The sequence below is a fragment of the Nicotiana attenuata genome, unplaced genomic scaffold (assembly GCF_001879085.1).
Source record: "Nicotiana attenuata strain UT unplaced genomic scaffold, NIATTr2, whole genome shotgun sequence".
In the NCBI taxonomy this organism is placed as follows: Eukaryota; Viridiplantae; Streptophyta; class Magnoliopsida; order Solanales; family Solanaceae; genus Nicotiana; species Nicotiana attenuata.
In genome coordinates, this window is record NW_017670417.1 from 686,251 (window position 1) to 703,962 (window position 17,712).

Consider the following 17,712-nt stretch of genomic DNA (forward strand, 5'->3'; position numbering starts at 1 on the left):
TGAAGCTTTTAAGAAAGATATGTCCCGTGAGTTCGAGATGACAGACGTAGGGCTCATGTCATATTACCTGGGCCTAGAAGTGAAGCAGATGGAGGATGGAATTTTTATCTCTCAAGAAAGCTATACAAAAGAGATATTGAAGAAGTTCAACATGCTCGATTGCAACCCCGTGAACACACCGATGGAGAGTGGGACAAAATTGTCCAAGTTTGATGAAGGAGAAAAAGTGGATCCCACATTTTTCAAAAGTCTTGTGGGAAGTTTGAGGTACTTGACTTGTACCAGGCCAGATATACTCTTTGCAGTTGGAGTAGTAAGCCGCTTCATGGAAGCTCCCACCTCCACTCATTTGAAAGTCACTAGAAGAATTCTTCGTTACCTAAAAGGTACGATTGACTTTGGGTTATTTTATTCTTCTTCTAATGATTTCAACCTTATGGGATTTTGTGATAGTGATTATGCCGGAGATATTGATGATAGAAAAAGTACAACCGGTTTTGTATTTTTCTTGGGTGATTCTGTTATTTCTTGGAGTTCAAAAAAACAATCAATTGTTACTCTCTTGACGTGTGAAGCTGAATATATAGCAGCAACATCTTGTACGTGTCATGCTATTTGGCTGAGAAGATTATTGAAGGAGCTCAATTTGCCACAAATTGAAGCTACAGAGATTTGTATTGACAACAAATCCGCACAAGCACTCGCGAAGAATCCAGTGTATCATGATCGAAGTAAGCATATTGATACAAGGTATCACTTCATTAGAGAAAGCATTGCCAAGAAGGAAGTCGAGCTCAAGTATGTGAAATCTCATGATCAAGTTGCAGATATTTTTACCAAGCCTCTCAAATTTGAAGATTTTCAGAGATTGAGATCAAGACTTGGAATGAAGAAAAATCAAAATTAAGGGAGAGATTTGTGGGGCCCATATTAAATAAAAGAAAAAAGAAAAAAAAGGGAAAAAGATATGATTGGAGAAAGGGAAGGCAATGGTGGGCGCTGCAGAACAAGTTGTAAAACCAATTTGAAGAATTGGTTTTGGAATTGATTTTGGGCGTTGCCCATCTTGCAACTTGCAACAACCAATTCTGATTGGTTAATTTGGACGGCAACTTTGCCTATAAAAGGAAGTGTTCCGTTTCAGTTTTAAATACACCAAATCGAGAGAAGCAACAGAGAGTTAGAGAGAGTAATCCACAGATTGTAGTCTGTGAGATAAATAGTGAGTGGGAGTAATATTATAGTGAGGTGTTTTAAATAAAGAGTATTATTTCCTTCGAAGTTGTAGTAGTCTCTTGACACTACTAAGTTGTAATATTATAGTGGTAATATTCCTCTGCTCGGGTATTGTATTTTACCCCGTTAAAATATTTGGTGTCGTTGTTACTCTCTTGTGTTATTGTTATTTATCGTGGGTATTATTCTTGGGCGGGATTATTATTTATTTTTTATCCCAACATATTGGATGTGCCAAAAGTGTAAACCAGGAAGTCCTATTCTTTCTGGTCACTTGTGGCGTTGCATTTACAAGTTGAATATCAGGAAAAGTTTTTAAAAAATGAAGAGCAGCAAAGACAACTTGGTAAATATCAACAAAGAAATGGGACTTTGAAACTAAACTTGATCCAATTTCTCATTTGAATACAAGCTTCTGGTAAGCAAGCGGATTCAAACTGTGTCACTTCACCATTGTATATACTTTCATATATAGCGTAATCTAATTCATCTCTTACCTTATCTTTAACTGGAAATTCATAACTTGATTCTCTTAACAATAATATGCATATAAATAATTAGAAAAAAAAATCCAGGAAGCATATTCAACTGAACCCGGTCGCACACACATAGGTCTGCCCATGAGAATAAGGTGTATATGAAAAGATCTTGCTTTCGTTCATACTTTAAGGTGATGGATAAGTAGATGAAATCTCTCAGCTTCTCTATTTTTAGTTTGTTAGACCTCAATAACAGTTCCTCCTATTAACATGTAAAATTCTTACACTATAACTGCAATTTAACTGGCCGTAGTAGGCTATGTTGCGCGGACTCTCCAAAATGTAGCCGCACCCGTGTCGGATCCTTCAAAAATGCACTACTTTTGGAGGATCCGACACGTATCTGGCCACATTTTCGGAGAGTCCGAGCAACATAGGTAGTAGGTAATTACTCTACTTTCCTATTTAGCATATCAGACTTGTCACGAAGATCTATCTATTATTTTATGTCACATAACCTGATAGTACAAGATATTTCATTGATGGTGCAGAGATGCATACTGATCCTTCTAAAATAAGTGCAATGGTGAGTTGACCTTTACACACCAACATTAGAGAGTTGAGGGGAGTTTTGGCTAATCTGTTAAGAAAAGGGTGCTTTGAATGATCTGAAGAAGCCTTTATGAATCTTAAAAAGGCTATGACAAAAGATTGGAATTATTTTCTAGCACTCTCTTATTTCTATCTATCAAGAAGATCTCTTTTAATGATAAAAAAGGTTGGTCAGCTAATGTCGCTCTTTTTTTTTTTTTTTTTTTTTGGAAACTGGAGCTGTTTAAAGGAAGCCTTCTTTATTTCGTTAAAATATATTGCTTTAACTAATGCATAATGGTGACATCATAGAAGTTTATTCAGTCTTTTTCTGAAAGAGAGGAGAAAATGATGGAGTATAATTAGATTAATGTAAACTCTAGCAGTTGGAAAAGGTAGGAAGAAAATCTGAAGCTCCCTTCCAGCTGGCATATGGTGGGTCATTGGGAAAGAACAAAATCTGAGATGTTCTGAAAGCAAAAGAGAGGACATACAAGCAGAAGTGTAATACTGTATTCATCTTAAGTAGTGCACATAACATAGGGAATCAAGCATCAATCCTGAGCCGATGGTCTAATTCCACCTAGTGGCGAATATTGACAAACTGGAGCTTGATCTTTTTGAGTGTTGAAAGAGGATCATCCATATTGATTCTTGCATCAGGTATCACTACAGTGCAGCTCAAAGCTAATTCCATGATAGATAAAATACACTGCATCTTTGTGTTGGTTTTTTCATCCCCTGCCTGCACTAAATTAGCATCCACCACCTTATAAATTCCACTTGGAAAAGAATCACCAACGGCCAACCCAACGTCGTAGGCTCAAGTCCCCAGTAAATCTTTCATCACTTGGTTGCATTCTTGTAAACGTCTCCATCATCAGGATGCCAAAACTATAAACATCGCAGCTTGTGGATACTATTCCATCTTGGCCATAGTCTGCAATCATAGTCGAAAATAATTAGAAGAGCTTCCTTACTATGTAGGAATAATCTAAAAGTGTTGTTACCAATCTATATCCTAGGGAAAGAATTAATGTATTGGGTACTCTAAGGATATGAGGAAGCTTTAAAAGTAATAATACCTGGAGCAATGTATCCAATGGTTGCAATTGTCCTAGTTTGAACAAAAGCCTCCCCTGCGCCTAACAATTTTGCAATGCCAAAATCACTGACATGGCTAACCATATCTTGATCTAGCAAGATATTGCTTGGCTTCAAGTCACAATGCACCACTGGTGTTGAATAGCCACTATGGAGATAGTCCATTGCAGATGCAACATCTATCATTATATCTAACCTCTGCAACAAGTCTAAGAAAAAGTTATGAGAGTATAGCCATTTTTCAAGTGTCCCATTCGGCATGTATTCCAATAATAAAGCTCTGAAATCAAGGTTGGAGCAACTAGTGATGACTTTAGTAAGATTTCGATGGCGGAGGTTTCTTAGCATCTCACATTCTGTGTCAAAACTTTTGAATGCACCCTCTAATTGCACATTGAAAACCTTTGCTGCCAAAGGAGTACCATCCTTAAGTATCCCTTTATAGACCATGCTGAAACTCCCACTACCAAGCAAGTTGCTTTCACTGAATCCTTCTGTTGCTTGTTCAAGTTCATAATAGGAAATTCTTTCATGCCCTTTTACCAGAGACACATCTGCTTGACCTGCATTCTTCTTTTTCTTTCGCAATCTTAAAAATACATATGCAAGGGCTAATGCAAGAAAAAGCAGGCCCATTCCCAAAGGGACATACAAAACCAAGATTGTCTTCTTCCTCTTTGACCTCTTGGTAGATTTGATGACACACGGTGACACATGAAACTTAGAATCACCACAGAGAGCATTATTGGACAAGAAAGACTGACTTGTGAGATTTGCAAAAGGACCTCCAGTGGGAATCTCTCCACTGAGTTTATTAAATGAGAAATTCAAGTATTTCAGATACACAAGAGCTTCTAATGACTTTGGAATTTCACCACTAAGATTGTTATTGTACAAATCCAAGAATTCCAAGGCCAGCATTTTGCCAAATGAATCCGGGATAGGCCCCTGTAATCTATTATGTGCTAGAGAAAGTTTGATCACTTTATCAAGGAACCCTAAGATGTTGGAGATCTTACCAGAAAAATCATTTTTTGACAGATCAATGAGTGTTGCAGCCTTTAAATTTCCAATCTCTAGAGGAATTTGCCCACTGAATAAATTGGACGAAACATTGAATTCTATGAGATCTTGAAGGCTCCCTAAGCTTGCAGGTAATCTTGAATTCAACCTGTTGTTAGCTAGATAAAGTTTCCTCAAACTGGTAACACTTCCTAAGCATGGTGGCACTGAACTAGAAAAATGATTTCCTGATAAGTCTAATGCACCAAGACTCTTTAAATTGCAGATACTATCTGGTATCGGTCCTTCTATCTTGTTGCTTTGCAGGTAAAGTTCTTGAAGGTTCAACATTCTTTGGATAGTATTTGGAATATGTCCAGCCAACTCATTGTTTTGCAGACTCATCATTGTCATTCCAGTAAGATTACCAATTTCTTCCGGAATGATGCCCTTCAGTTTACAACCCTGTCCTTCAAAAATTTGCATAGCAGAAAATTTCCAACTGATGCAGGAAAAACACCGTCCAACGGATTTAGATCAAATTGTTAGGATTTCTCCTAAATTTCTAATCTATTAGGACTCTCTTTCTTGAAGGAATGGAAAAAGATTCCTAAAAGGATTAAATCTCCTTAATATGTCTTATCCTTTTCTTGGAAGACAAGTTTTGCACATCTATAAATTAAGGATCTCTACTTCTCACAAGAGCACAAAAAAATATCCACAATGTAGTCATTAAAGAGTTTTGTTTAGCGGGAGATTTTTCTCTTTATAGTTTTTCTTCTTTTATATTAGTTTTATCATATGTAGATCGATTGATCAAACTATTATAAACTTTATGCTTAGTTTAGTATATTTTTCTTTTGTCGTCTGATTTATTGTCCACCAAGCATTGTTAGCTAGCTTCCGCATGCATCATGTTATTTCGATCCCAACACAAATTTGACTACTCTTAGTTTCCTACAGTTTGTGAGTGATGTAAGGAAGCTCAATGCTGAGTCACTGAAAAAATTATTACTCCCCAAGTGTAAAATCTCAAGATATTCTAAGTTACCAAGTGATTCAGGAATTGGATCTGTGAAACTATTCCATGAGATATCAAGTCCTGTGAGTCTTGAAGAATTTGAGATTGAAGACGAGATAAAACCGCTCAAACGATTACCTGAACAAGAAAACTTTTCCAGGTTGGGCAGTCGACGGCCTAAATCTGAAGTTAGAGTACCTGAAAACCTGTTTTCTCCAAGTCCTATGATCTGCAGTTCTGACATGTTGAAAATGCTATCAGGTACGGGACCAGTAAACACATTATTGTATAATGACAGTGCCTTGAGTTTCCTAAGATTACCTAGCTCCGCTGGTATCTCTCCTGTCATGTGCGGGAAATATATGAGTACTGATTTGCGAGAGAGAGAGAGAGAGAGAGAGAGAGGGAAGAAAATTTCCGATTCCTTGTAAGGAAATATCATACTACCTTTTAAGTGCAGGTCTCGAAGATCTAATACTGTAAGTGCTGTCAAGTTAGCTAGCTCTCTTGGTAGAGTTCCAATAAACTGATTGACGGACAATAACATGAATTGAAGCTTCCTGCATTTTTCTAATGTTGGTGGAATAACACCATCTAGGTTGTTGCCTGAGAGGTAAAGCCCTTCCAAGTTTGGAAGATGGTCACATATAGTTATTGGAAGCGTACCAGTTAGACTATTGTTGGTAAGAGCAAGTTTTTGCATTGTCGTAATGTTAAAGATTGATGGTGGTATGGAGCCAATAAGCCGGTTATTTTGTAGGTCTAATAAAGTCATGCCACCAAGATGACCTAGTTCTCGAGGAATCTCTCCTACTAGATAATTTCCCCTTATTCTCAACATTTGCAGCTTTGTTAGATTGGAAATGGAAGATGGGATTTCTCCAGAAAACTGGTTGAAGGAAAGGCGCATAATGTGAAGGTTGGTTAACAAACTAATAAATGATGGAACGGTACCAGTAAAGTTATCGCTTGTGACATTAATGCAAATGAGACAACTCTTCTGGCAACTCTCCATAGAAAGTGTTGTTACTGATGTCGAGGGAAACAAGAAATGAGAGGTTTCCAAGGTGTGGCGGAATAGTACCATAAAGTTGCATGCTTGAAATGTCTAAAGCTGCAACTCTATGGTTGCGCGAGCTGCAAGTGATTCCAATCCAGCTGCAAACCGGGCTAAACGAAGACCAGTTAGTTGCTAAGATGTTGTTAGGATCAGAAGAAGAAATATGAGATTTCAAGGCTAGAAGAGCAGCTTCATCAGTGCTGATATTGGGAGCAGTTGCCAATGAAGTATGGTCATGTAATAGAATGAAAGCTACAAGAGCAAAGAGAAAATTGTAACTTGTGCCCATAACTATAACAGGCAGGCTTCTCTTTTTCCTAAAACAAGAATGGTTAAGGAAAAGCAATGATGTTAGATGATCTAATTAATGATATCAATTAAATTCATAGGATATCAATATACTGTTGTAAGTCTCCGCACTGTTTTTCGGTTAAGACTTCTGAGTGTCAATTTTAAATTCTAATTGTAAAGATAATCCTTGAAGGGCCCAAAAGTACAAACAAATTAAGACAGAGGAAGAAAATGTCAAAGTAAACCAAGTCAAGTTTATATACTCCAACAATTCATGGGCTAGGAATTCTAGCCACGCTATTTGAAAACTGGAAAATGGCATTGGCAACCCTATAGCCACATATAACATAGCTAGAATAATACTTACAACGATAGGAACTGTGACTAATTAAAAAGCATAGGTTATCTTAATTAATCTAAAACTTTTCTCCTGTGTCGAGCACTATTGTTCACAAAATTCTAGTGTCACGACCCTAAAATCCAACCTTTAGGATCGTGATGACAAGTAGTTCCTAGAACTAGGTAAGCTTATCACATAGTAGGATCAACCGAAATAAATACCAACTTAATAGTAATGAAGTTGAAAAGTGCTTCAACATAACCAAAAGCAAAAAATACAAAGTCAAATAAATCCCAGAACCGCTAATACGGATTCATAAGCTCTACAGAGAGTACATGCGAAATCTCAAAATAATACTGTCGGGAAATGCAATAAATAGTAGTAAGAAAATCAGTAGAAGATGACTCCCAGGCCTGCGAGCGAGAATAACAGGTATACCTTGAAGTCTCCTCAATATATGGCTCAACACACTAGCGACAGGCTCGATCCGAGATACCTGGATTTGCACAAAAATATGCAGAAGCATAGTATGAGTACACCATAATTAGTACCTAGTAAGTATCAAGACTAACCTCAGTGGAGTAGTGCCGAGGTTCAAGTCAAAACACTCACTAAACAAAATATCAATATAAAGCTAGACATAAAACCTATGGAAAATATTAATATAAAGCTAACAATGGGAAGCGAAATCAATAAATGGCAACAAAGAGTAAACATGTGATAACGCATCAAATAAACCAAAACATAGTTAAAGTACAAGTGAATCAATTAATGAAAAACAATGACCGTTCAAATCCTCAAGCCGTTCCAACATAAGATTTACAACAATAATCACCCCGAGGTACCACATCTCATAATCACAAATCACAAATCATCCTTATGACGCCACATGAATTTCACATTTTAAAACATTTTTCGGAAACAGCTTCACGCACATAAGCCCCCTTATCTTGCCGCGTGTGATATCTAATTAATGATATCAATATACTGTTGTACTATTGGACGGGGTCAATGGGCGATCAATAAGACCCATAGCCTAGGTTGGTGACCTTCATTGCACTTTGGAGGGGTGCCCGCCTAAGGTCGACCTAAGTGGCCGAGCCTACGTGATAATTTGTGGCAGCGGGGCCTTGCATTCACGCAGCCCCTACCGAAAAAAAGAAGAAGAAGATATCAATATATTGTTGTTAGTTTCCACGCTGTTTTTCGGTTAAGACTTCAGAATTTCAATGAAGCCAAACTTTATTAAGAGGCCTTAAGCTTTTAAAAAAAGTTCAAATATATTTTTATTTTAACTCTGTTTTGTCTAGCTTTTTGAGATGCAAATTATTAATGATATGTATGTAAGTTATTTTGATTGTTATTTTCTATTTGACAATATAAATAGTCCATTTATTCTTTTTTGAGATCATTGTTTAATGAAATCCTCTTGTAGATTGTATTAAAGTTCCAATAATAATCTTTTTTTAAGTTGAGTAACCTTATTCTTATTAACATATTTGAATCCTAATATATAATGGAAAAAAAAAACAATTTACAACTATGAAGTGAAAACAAACAAAAAATGCAAAGCAAAGTTTCACTACTTTATTAGTTTTGATTGTTATTGTGCGTGCTTGAAAACTTTAGAAATAATAATGACAATGAATGTACAATTTAATTGATTCAATGTCCTTGTCCTTATTTTTGTGAGAATAAATAGCTGTGCAGGAGGAGAAGAAAAAAAGTACAAGTTTTATTATGAAAAAAGGAGAAGACAATTAATGTCATACTTTAAATTAACCAACATTTATTATCAATCTTTGAGTAAATAGTTATCTATTCATCTTCTATAAATATTTTATACTCTTTACGTTATATTATTCAATATTTTTGAACGAAAATCAAACATAGAAAACATAGTTTAAAAAATGGGGCCCCAAAGAATTGGGGGCTAAAGCCATGGCTTTAGCTGCTTTGCTCTTCGGCCGGCCTTGTGTAAAGATAATCTTTGAAGGGCCCAAAAGTACAAACAAATGAAGACAGTGGGAAGAAATGTCAAAGTAAACCAAGTCAAGTTTATATACTCCAACAACTTATGGGCTAGAAATTCTAGCCACGCTATTTGAAAAATGGCATTGATGACCCTACAGCCACATACAACATAGCTAGAATAATTTTTACAACGATAGGAACTGTTACTAATTAAAAAGCATAGGACATCTTATTAATCTAAAACTTTTCTCCTATGTGTTGAGCACTATTGTTCACAAAATATAACTTCACTAGTGTCACAGACCCCAAAATCTCACCTTTAGGATCGTAATGGTACCTAGTTTTTAAAATAGCACGGGCTAGCTAGTTTTCAAACTGGTCATTCAGAAATAGCCAGTGTTTGCCAAGTCATTGAAAAATAGCCACTATTTTTGTTGCAACAGAGACCGGTCCAGCATAATATACTGGAGTTTGGTGCACCAGCGTATGAACTTCCAGCATATTATGTTGGACCGGTATACTTTGCTAGCTTTAGTATAATATACTGGAGTTCCAGTATACTATACTGGAAGTCCAGTATATTATGCTGGAGTATTTTATTTTGAACAGTGTTTTCATTCAGATTTATCTATACATGAAAAGTGGCTAAATTTCGAAGAATTTTGAAACTATGGTTATTTTTAAATGACCACTTGTAAATCTGACTTTTTTTGAATTTCTCCCCACCTAGTTCCTAGGACCAAGTAATCCTATCACATAGCAAGATCAACAGAACTAAACACCAACTTAAATAATAATGAAAGTTGAAAAGTGCTTTAACATAACCAAAAGCGGAAATACAAAGTCATATAAATCTCAAAACTGGTAGTACGTTGCGGGATGCTTCTCCCGACGTAGTTGGTTTGACTATTATCGTCACCTTGTGGAAAGATATTCTGTCATTTCAGCTCAGTAGTCGTACTTTTGAGAGCTCTGAGGCTAGGCACAAGTTGCCATGATGCTTATGAACGGTTGTCGCACGGTATTGATGTGTTGGTGGGATGCCTGCCTACGTGTCGGGGCAGTGAATGACCTGAAGGGAGGTTTACTCGGTGCATGATTCAGAGATTCGGTATTTTATTCTCGGCGGAGGGAAAGCAATCAGGCTAAGAATGTTCAGATTTGGGTTGATGGAGTAACAAGACTTGGTATTTGCGAGCGTGGTAGAATTCTCATCTGTGATGAGGTGCTGTTTACCTTGTTGAAATGTGCTAAGTTGTCGATGTTATGATTTTCTACAATTCGCCTTTGGTGCAGGGTATTGTGAGATAGTAATGGAGAAGCGGCTGTCAGAGATCGCGGGATGCGGTGGTTCAAGATTTAGTCGATGTTTCTTATGTCGATGGCTCGAGAAGAGATGATCTTCGGGAAGGTTTAAAGTTAGTAGCGGTCTATTGGTTCAAAAGCTACTGAGTTAGATTTTTGATCTAAGACATCAGCTGAGCGGCGAAGGATGATGAAGGACATGTGGAAAGTGTCACGCGGTGGTTAAATTTTTAGAAGTCCAAGTGTAAGAAGCGGAAGTCGAAACTAGTTGCTTAAGGAAGAGGGTTTGGCCAAAGTGGGAGAGTGGCAGAGCATCACGTGGATTCAGTAGCAGGATAACTACACCCTTGAGGAAAGTTTGGAGTGATTTGAGAATTTTTAGTGGACGGTGATTGGGTCTACGAGCTTAATTTGAAATATTGGCTAGCATAACGGCTGGAGATTTGATATGACGGAAATGAGCTGCTTGATATGAAGAAGGATACAACATAACTTTGAATTGAAAGATATTGTCGCACATTTAGTTAATGTCCACGAGGAGTGAATGGACTTGTGCAGCTGGTGGATGAGCACGGGCTCAAGATGGGTCATTGATGTCGTAGTAATTGGAAGATGTCGGCGCGTAGTTCCACAGGTGGGTTATCTCCTGTGGGCAGATCAGCGGTCGCGTGGTTGGCAAAGCTTTTGCGAAGAATCCTATTGGCCATCTGATAAGGAGGTCGGATATGTAAATGTGGTTAATGATTCAGAGTATTCATAAATGGTTCACAGAAAGATTTCGAGGAGCTTGGCGGGTTGGTTGTGCTAGATCATGTCATCAATGAAGAAAGAATCTTATTGGATTTTAGAGTTGCGCAATGGTGGCTTCAAGCTAAGTGGGAGATCCCCACCGCCTACGATTGGATTGTATGATAAACTTTTTGTGAGGTTTTGGGTTATCGACGTATTGGGAAGTTATTTCGGCTAAGGAAAGAGAACATCAGTAGTAATTTGAGGAAAGGAATTGAAGAATGTGTTCTATAATTGGCATCATTTTCATGTTCGAGCTTTGGGAAGACTCATGAATTATGCTTCGCGTAGAAGTGAGTTGCAAGGAAGGTGATTCGGCCGGGTGCTTCTCTGAGAGAGTGGTCATGGGCTAGCGGAGCCTTGCATTTGATTATATTCGTGACCATGTCAGAGTGGGTGACTCTCAATAGCGGTACTAGTGAATTCAAAGGTTAAAAATGTTGTGCCTAAGGATTCAAGACCGCGGTATGTTTAAGAATCGAGCTGGTGAAGCAGCTTATGATATGAGACCCAGAATGTTCTATGATGTTTTGACTTGTAGTGTAGCATTGGGAGGAAAAGGAGAAGAAGACTTTAGATTCGTAGAGGAATTATCAGAATGGATGTACCAGTCGAGATGCGAATATGCGCACAAGGAAGGTATGAGATGGTTTGTGAGATTTGAGACAACATGGTCTCGTGTTACAAGGCCACTCGGATTGAGTGCGTTATGTATTGAATGAAGTTATTATTGTTCTAAGGCAATTCAGGATAAATTGGAAGAGGTTTGATTGGTTAGCCATGATTGAATTGGCATATTGGTGCCAGTAATCAGTTCCTTCAGCGTGATTGAGTTATGCAAGCGATTTGTGATGGTACGTGTGAGGCTTGAAGGTTCGTAATTGAATTTATTTGGAAGTATTCTAGTATTATGGTCTGCTATGTGTAGGCGGATCCCGGAAAGGGTTGTGGTGGCTTAGGCCACTACTTGAAGAATTGCATCTTCTACGGTTGTGAGAATTCACTCGTGTGTTGCTATGCTTCTCTTGGAACGAGTTAAGCAAAAAGTTTCCATGTGAGGAAGTGTTTACCATGTTAGTGGTTCATGAGTTGTGATGGAATTCTTGTACTATCGCATGTTGGCATGTTAGGCGCAGTGAGCGGTACGAAATTTGAAGGTGAGGATCAAGGTTGCGGTTTGGTGTTGACAAGGATGTCACAAGATCGGATGAGCATGAAAGGGATTTGAATATTTAGAGTAAGCCGACATTGTCTTCAACGTCACCTGGGATCGGTGTTTTGTGAAAGAGCCTTTGCATCCTGGTTATGGATTCTTGATCGCTTTTCAGCGTTAGTGCGGATGATAGAATGGATGTGCAGACTTGTTATCTATTACGGAAGATCGTGGGAGCGTGTCCCATGGGAAGATTGTATAAGTGTGGCATGTAGTCACTTGATTGGTTGCAGAATGAAACCAAGTGTGAAGATTGTGGTAATATGGTTAATTTGAGAATTTATGCCTGGAGGACACTCAATTTATTGGATTGTGGACTGTGGAGGATTACTTTGGTTATGATGGTTGTTCTTGTGTGTTATGGGAAAAAGGGGTTATCATGGACCCAGAAAAGATTATTGGCCTAGTTCGGTACGATCAAAATCGGCTTGAGGTTTGTGGATGGATTTAAATATGAATATGGGCTCTATATCAGGCCGAATGTGTTCATTCCAGCATAGCTTTCCTTATGGAGGAGTATTCAGACGTTGGATGTTAATTCGCCGTCGGCTATTTCATGTAATGCTATATTGTGCCGTGTGAGTTGCGAAACGGCTTGGTAAATTTCTTATGTGTTGAAGTTTCGCGTAGCGATGGGGTTATGTGAGCAGGATGGCTCTTTAGTTTCAGAACATACATCGCACCTCAGTTGTGCTTGAGTTTGTTAGCTTATGGCACTATATGTCCCCTCAAGGATGGTATTATGCACTTAGCGCGCTTGTGACCGGTATTCGATATTTTGTTGCAATAAGAAATTTAGTTCGATGTGTATCTCCTTATGTGATTTTTATGTGTGGACCGGGTGGCATGCCGCCATGGGTATGTTGTTTGGATCAAGTTGCACGCCGCAACACTGTGATGATAATTACATTCCCTTATATTCTATTCTGTGTGTTTTGTTTCCCATTTTCTGAGGAAAGTTCATAATAGTTGCGTTATTTGAGTAGTCCTTTCCAGAGTTCATTTTCCTTATGTATCGCGTTCGTTGGTAGCCTATTGGCACGTTGTGGCATCATATGGGACTTTTGCTCATGTCAGGGGTGACTTGTTGCCTGAGCAGTTCGTACTGGGTGAGACAAGGTTATTGGATCTAGGATCAGTATAATCGGATTGTATGAAGTATATTAAAGAGCAAGATCGTTATTTGGTTCAGAATGAGGTAATGTTCTTGTCAGGGGTGTAGCCTCAATGACTTGTTGAACCGGCAGTTGGTTATGAATTTCTACATGTCTCTTCCGTCGTGACAGTATTTTAAGAGTTGGAACAAGACTTAAATGTATCATGAGGTGCATTGTGAGCATTAGATCCGGGGAATGTCGGCTATTATGATCAGAGAACGTTATTATGGTCCTGTGAATGACGTGGTGCATAGTGTGAATTAAGCAAGGGTATGTAATCTTGTATCGGTGCATCATGTGGTGATTGATACGGTGTTCATATGTTGAAAGCAGGCCTGGCTGAGAATTTCGGATGTTAAAACTGAAATCTAAGGCTCATTTGTTTGAATAAAAGAGAATATCTTCAGATTTGCTCGAGCTAATGTGCTCAACTGAGTTGTGGTAGTACGGGTAGGTGCACGAGGTGTTAAACAATGATTTCGGACCACTCCGGTACAGTTCTCAGCACGTTCGAGGACGAACGTATGTTTAAGTGGGAGAGAATGTAACGACCTGACCGGTCGTTTTGAGCTCTAGCGTGTCGTTCAGCGGTTTGAAGCCCTGAGTAGCTTCACTTTAGGTATTATGACTTGTATGCGTGGTCGAAATCGAATTCCGGGAAGTTCGAAGTTGATTTGGAGAGAGAATTCTCATTTCGGAAGCTTTAAGTTGAAGGAATTGACTAATATTAGATTTTTGAGTAAACGACCTCGGAATCGGGATTCGAAGGTTCCAACAGGTTCGTATGATGATTTAGGACTTAGGCGTATGTCCAGACTCACATAACTCTCATATCATGGCACGTAATGATCCTTCCTGCAAATTATAATCAAATCAGAGCACGGAATGTCTCTTCGTGCATAAATAATCAAAACATGGCACGGAATGACCCTTCGTGCAAATATAATCAAAACATGGCACGGAATGACCCTTCGTGCAAGTATAATCAAAATATGGCACGGAATGACCCTTCGTGCAAATATAATCAAAACATGGCACGGAATGACCCTTTGTGCAAATATAATCAAAACATGGCACGAAATGACCCTTCGTGCATTATCACTCTTCCTCACCCAAACAGTAATAACAACCAAACGGGGCGAGGGGATAAACAAATAATAAGAAATGTCCCGGCAAGGGAATTACACAATTAACAGCTAAATCCCGGCAAGGGAGCAACAACAATACTTTCACATCCCGGCAAGGGAGATAATTAATATACTCAAACCATCCCGGCAAGGGATTAATCACATCACTTTCTATTTCTTTCATTCCTTACTCAATAGTCTTTTTATCGTTCGAGCCAACGCTCCAAAGAATTTACAATTCATAATTAGTCCTCATACTCTTCACAATGCATAGAATTCATGAATTAACATGGAAGAGTCATAACAATATCAGGATAAGTACATACAAGGACCCACGGTCATGCTAGACACCGGTGTATAGATACTCGTCACCATGCCTATACACTGTACTCGATCATTTTGAAATTAGCAAATAATAACACTCTAATCCTATTCCTTCAAGCCAAAGTTAGATCAAACACTTACCTCAAATGCTCCAAACTCGACTCAAGCCTCTAGAATAGCTTTACCCCTCGAATTCACCACAAACCCGCTCGAATCTAGTCACAAATTACTTGAATGCATCAACAAATGCTAATTGAATCAACTTGAATGCGTGAAAATGAATTTCCCAAAGTTTTACTCAAAAATACCCAAAACGCCCCTGGGCCCACGTGGTCAAAACCCGAGGTTCGGACCAAAACCCGGTTACCCATTCCCCCATGAGTTCATATCTATGATTTGTTTTGAAATCCCCATTTTCACCCATGGAAATCCTTGATTTTAAGATAAAAACATGTTTAATGATGTTAGAGATTGAAGAAATTAAGTAAAAGTTGACTTACAATTGATTTGGAAGAAGGTTTGTGCTTGAAAAATCGCCTATGGAGTTTGTGTTTTGAAAGAATGAAGAAAACGGGTTTAAAATTCGTCTAAGTATGAAATAACTGAGCCTCAGGTATGAGAATTGCGAAACTGGGTTCGCAATTGCGAAGAATAGTTCGCATTTGCGAACAACGAGCCTCCGAGCAGACTTCGCATTTGCGAAGAGAGGCGTTCGCAATTGCGACTGGGAGGCTCTCGCATATGCGAACAAATCGTCGCATTTGCGACCCAAGCAAGGATTTCCCCTTTTCGCATTTGCGATGGAGGATCCGCAATTGCGAGTCTCGCATTTGCGAGAAATCTTTCGCAAATGCGAAAATACCAGACCTGACCTGCAATTTTTTTCCAAAGTTCAAAAATGCAACCCGCGGCCTATTCAAATCTCACCCGAGCCCTCGGGGCTCCAAACCAAACATGCACACAACCTCAAAAACATCCTACGGACTTACTCGTGCGATCAAATCGCCAAAATAACATCAACATCAATGAATCAAGCCTCAAAATCATCATTTTCATTTCAAACTTCATAAACTTCCAACTTTAGATATTTAGGACCGAAACACGTCAAATGACGTCCGATTTCGACCAAACTTTATAGAAAGCGCTTAACACATATGTAAGACTTGTACCGGGCGTCGGAACCAAAATACGAGCCCGATGCCATAGTCTTTTAATCAATTTTCATTTCCATTTTCCTTAATTAATTTCAGAAAATAATTTCACACAAAAATTCATTTCTCGGGCTTGGGACCTCGGAATTCGATTCCGGGCATACGCCCGAGTCCCATATTTTTCTACGGACCCTCCGGGACCGCCAAATCACGGGTCCGGGTCCGTTTACCCAAAATGTTGACAAAAGTCAACTTTAATCATATTAATATCAAAATTTATCAATTTTTTCACAGAATTCATATTTAAGTTTTCCGGCTACGCGCTCGGACTGCGCACGCAAATCGAGGCAAGTAAAAATGAGGTTTTTCGAGGCCTCGGAAGCACGGAAATGCCATTCTTTATGGTCAGTTGTGGTGTTGCATTTCTAAGTTGACTATATGATGAAGCAAGTCCCATTTTCCAAATTAGAATCAAAACACAAAAAGTTGCCCCTAGTTCTGAGAAGATGTCCCCAAAAAGGACTTAAGTCATATACACTAACAATGTAATTTTTTATTTTATTCTTTTAACACCATCAATGCAATTCAATTACTAATTTCAAGTTTGCCATATCAAACTTGCTGCGAAGAGTAACTCATTCTTTTGTGGCTTGCAGTAAGTAGCAGCATTCTGGTATGCATGAAAAAAGACTGGTATAGAGAGCATATATGGCACTTTAAAGGAGTGTGCTATTCTTAGTATATAAGAGTATAGGACTAGTATACGTGCGACCCCCATAATTCTATATCCTATAGCCACTATCTAGGATGCTCTATTTCAAATTGTGCTGTTCTTTGTACTGATATAAATTGTTCTTGCTTTCATGTTTGAATTTCCTATACTGTCCTGTGTACTATTAACTTGTCCTACAGGTATGCTCCTGCGCAAATGCAACTCAAATTTTACCATTTCTTTTATGATGGCCATGAAATTCCAGAATTCAAAAGAGGCTATTTCAAAATTTGATTACCTAGAAGTGTGTCCATTTTGCATAAAGTTAAGGCTCTACGCCTCCACTCCTTGGTCTGGCTGTTCGCGTAAAGGCTCCAAGATCCGCTCCTTGGATTGACTGTCCCTTTGATTCATGGTTCTTACCCGACATCAGTGTGATCCATATATTAGATGATTGGCTTAGTTATAATCAAAGTTTTATAGTCATTAGCAATCATATATTTCAGGAGATATTCCTTTTAGATTATTTATGCATCTGCAGCTTCACATTAATTTCTTCTCCCCTCTCACCTCATTTTAAATCTCATTGTAGACTTCCATATACCGTCAAACAACATATATCAATAAACGAGTTGCTTCCTATAATATGTGATTCAACAAACTTAAGTAGTTGTGCAGAATTGAAAGCTTAGTGCAACTGACAATAGGTAATCGAGAAGCCACTATGAGCAGATGGTCTGATTCCACCTAGTGTCGACTACTGACAAACTGAAGTCTAATCTTTCTCAGTGCAGTAACAACATCTTCCATGCTAATCCTTGCATTAGGTGTAACTA

General features: G+C 38.5%; 3 protein-coding genes across 4 annotated transcripts; 1 reads left to right on the forward strand and 2 right to left on the reverse strand.

Annotated features, from left to right (window-relative positions):
* LOC109239138 (uncharacterized mitochondrial protein AtMg00810-like) lies at positions 1 to 907 on the forward strand. Its single transcript, XM_019405657.1, has one exon. It carries the CDS (start codon positions 20 to 22, stop codon positions 905 to 907), a length of 888 nt encoding a protein of 295 aa, XP_019261202.1. The 5' UTR covers positions 1 to 19.
* A 1,712-nt stretch (positions 908 to 2,619) lies between these two features.
* Positions 2,620 to 6,821, reverse strand: LOC109239147 (probable LRR receptor-like serine/threonine-protein kinase At3g47570). Of its 2 annotated transcripts, XM_019405669.1 has the most exons (4): positions 5,881 to 6,821; positions 5,755 to 5,775; positions 3,392 to 5,670; positions 2,620 to 3,246 (listed from the first exon to the last, which is right to left on the reverse strand). In XM_019405669.1, exons 3-4 carry the CDS (start codon positions 4,896 to 4,898, stop codon positions 3,101 to 3,103), a joined length of 1,653 nt encoding a protein of 550 aa, XP_019261214.1. In that variant the 5' UTR covers positions 4,899 to 5,670; positions 5,755 to 5,775; positions 5,881 to 6,821; the 3' UTR covers positions 2,620 to 3,100. The 2 variants fall into 2 exon arrangements, with proteins under 2 accessions (XP_019261214.1, XP_019261215.1); XM_019405670.1 differs by having other exon boundaries at positions 3,392 to 5,775.
* On the reverse strand, positions 5,330 to 6,343 carry LOC109239140 (LRR receptor-like serine/threonine-protein kinase FLS2). The gene has a single exon (XM_019405658.1). It carries the CDS (start codon positions 6,341 to 6,343, stop codon positions 5,330 to 5,332), a length of 1,014 nt encoding a protein of 337 aa, XP_019261203.1.
* Positions 6,822 to 17,712: the final 10,891 nt, after the last annotated feature.

Coding starts and splice junctions, on each gene's coding strand:
- LOC109239147 (XM_019405669.1), bottom strand. CDS start 4,898: ATGCAAATTTTTGAAGGACAGGGTTGTAAACTGAAGGGCATCATTCCG. Junction 3,247..3,391: donor CATTGGATACATTGCTCCAG/GTATTATTACTT, acceptor CTATGATTGCAG/ACTATGGCCAAGATGGAATA.
- LOC109239140 (XM_019405658.1), bottom strand. CDS start 6,343: ATGCGCCTTTCCTTCAACCAGTTTTCTGGAGAAATCCCATCTTCCATT.
- LOC109239138 (XM_019405657.1), top strand. CDS start 20: ATGTCCCGTGAGTTCGAGATGACAGACGTAGGGCTCATGTCATATTAC.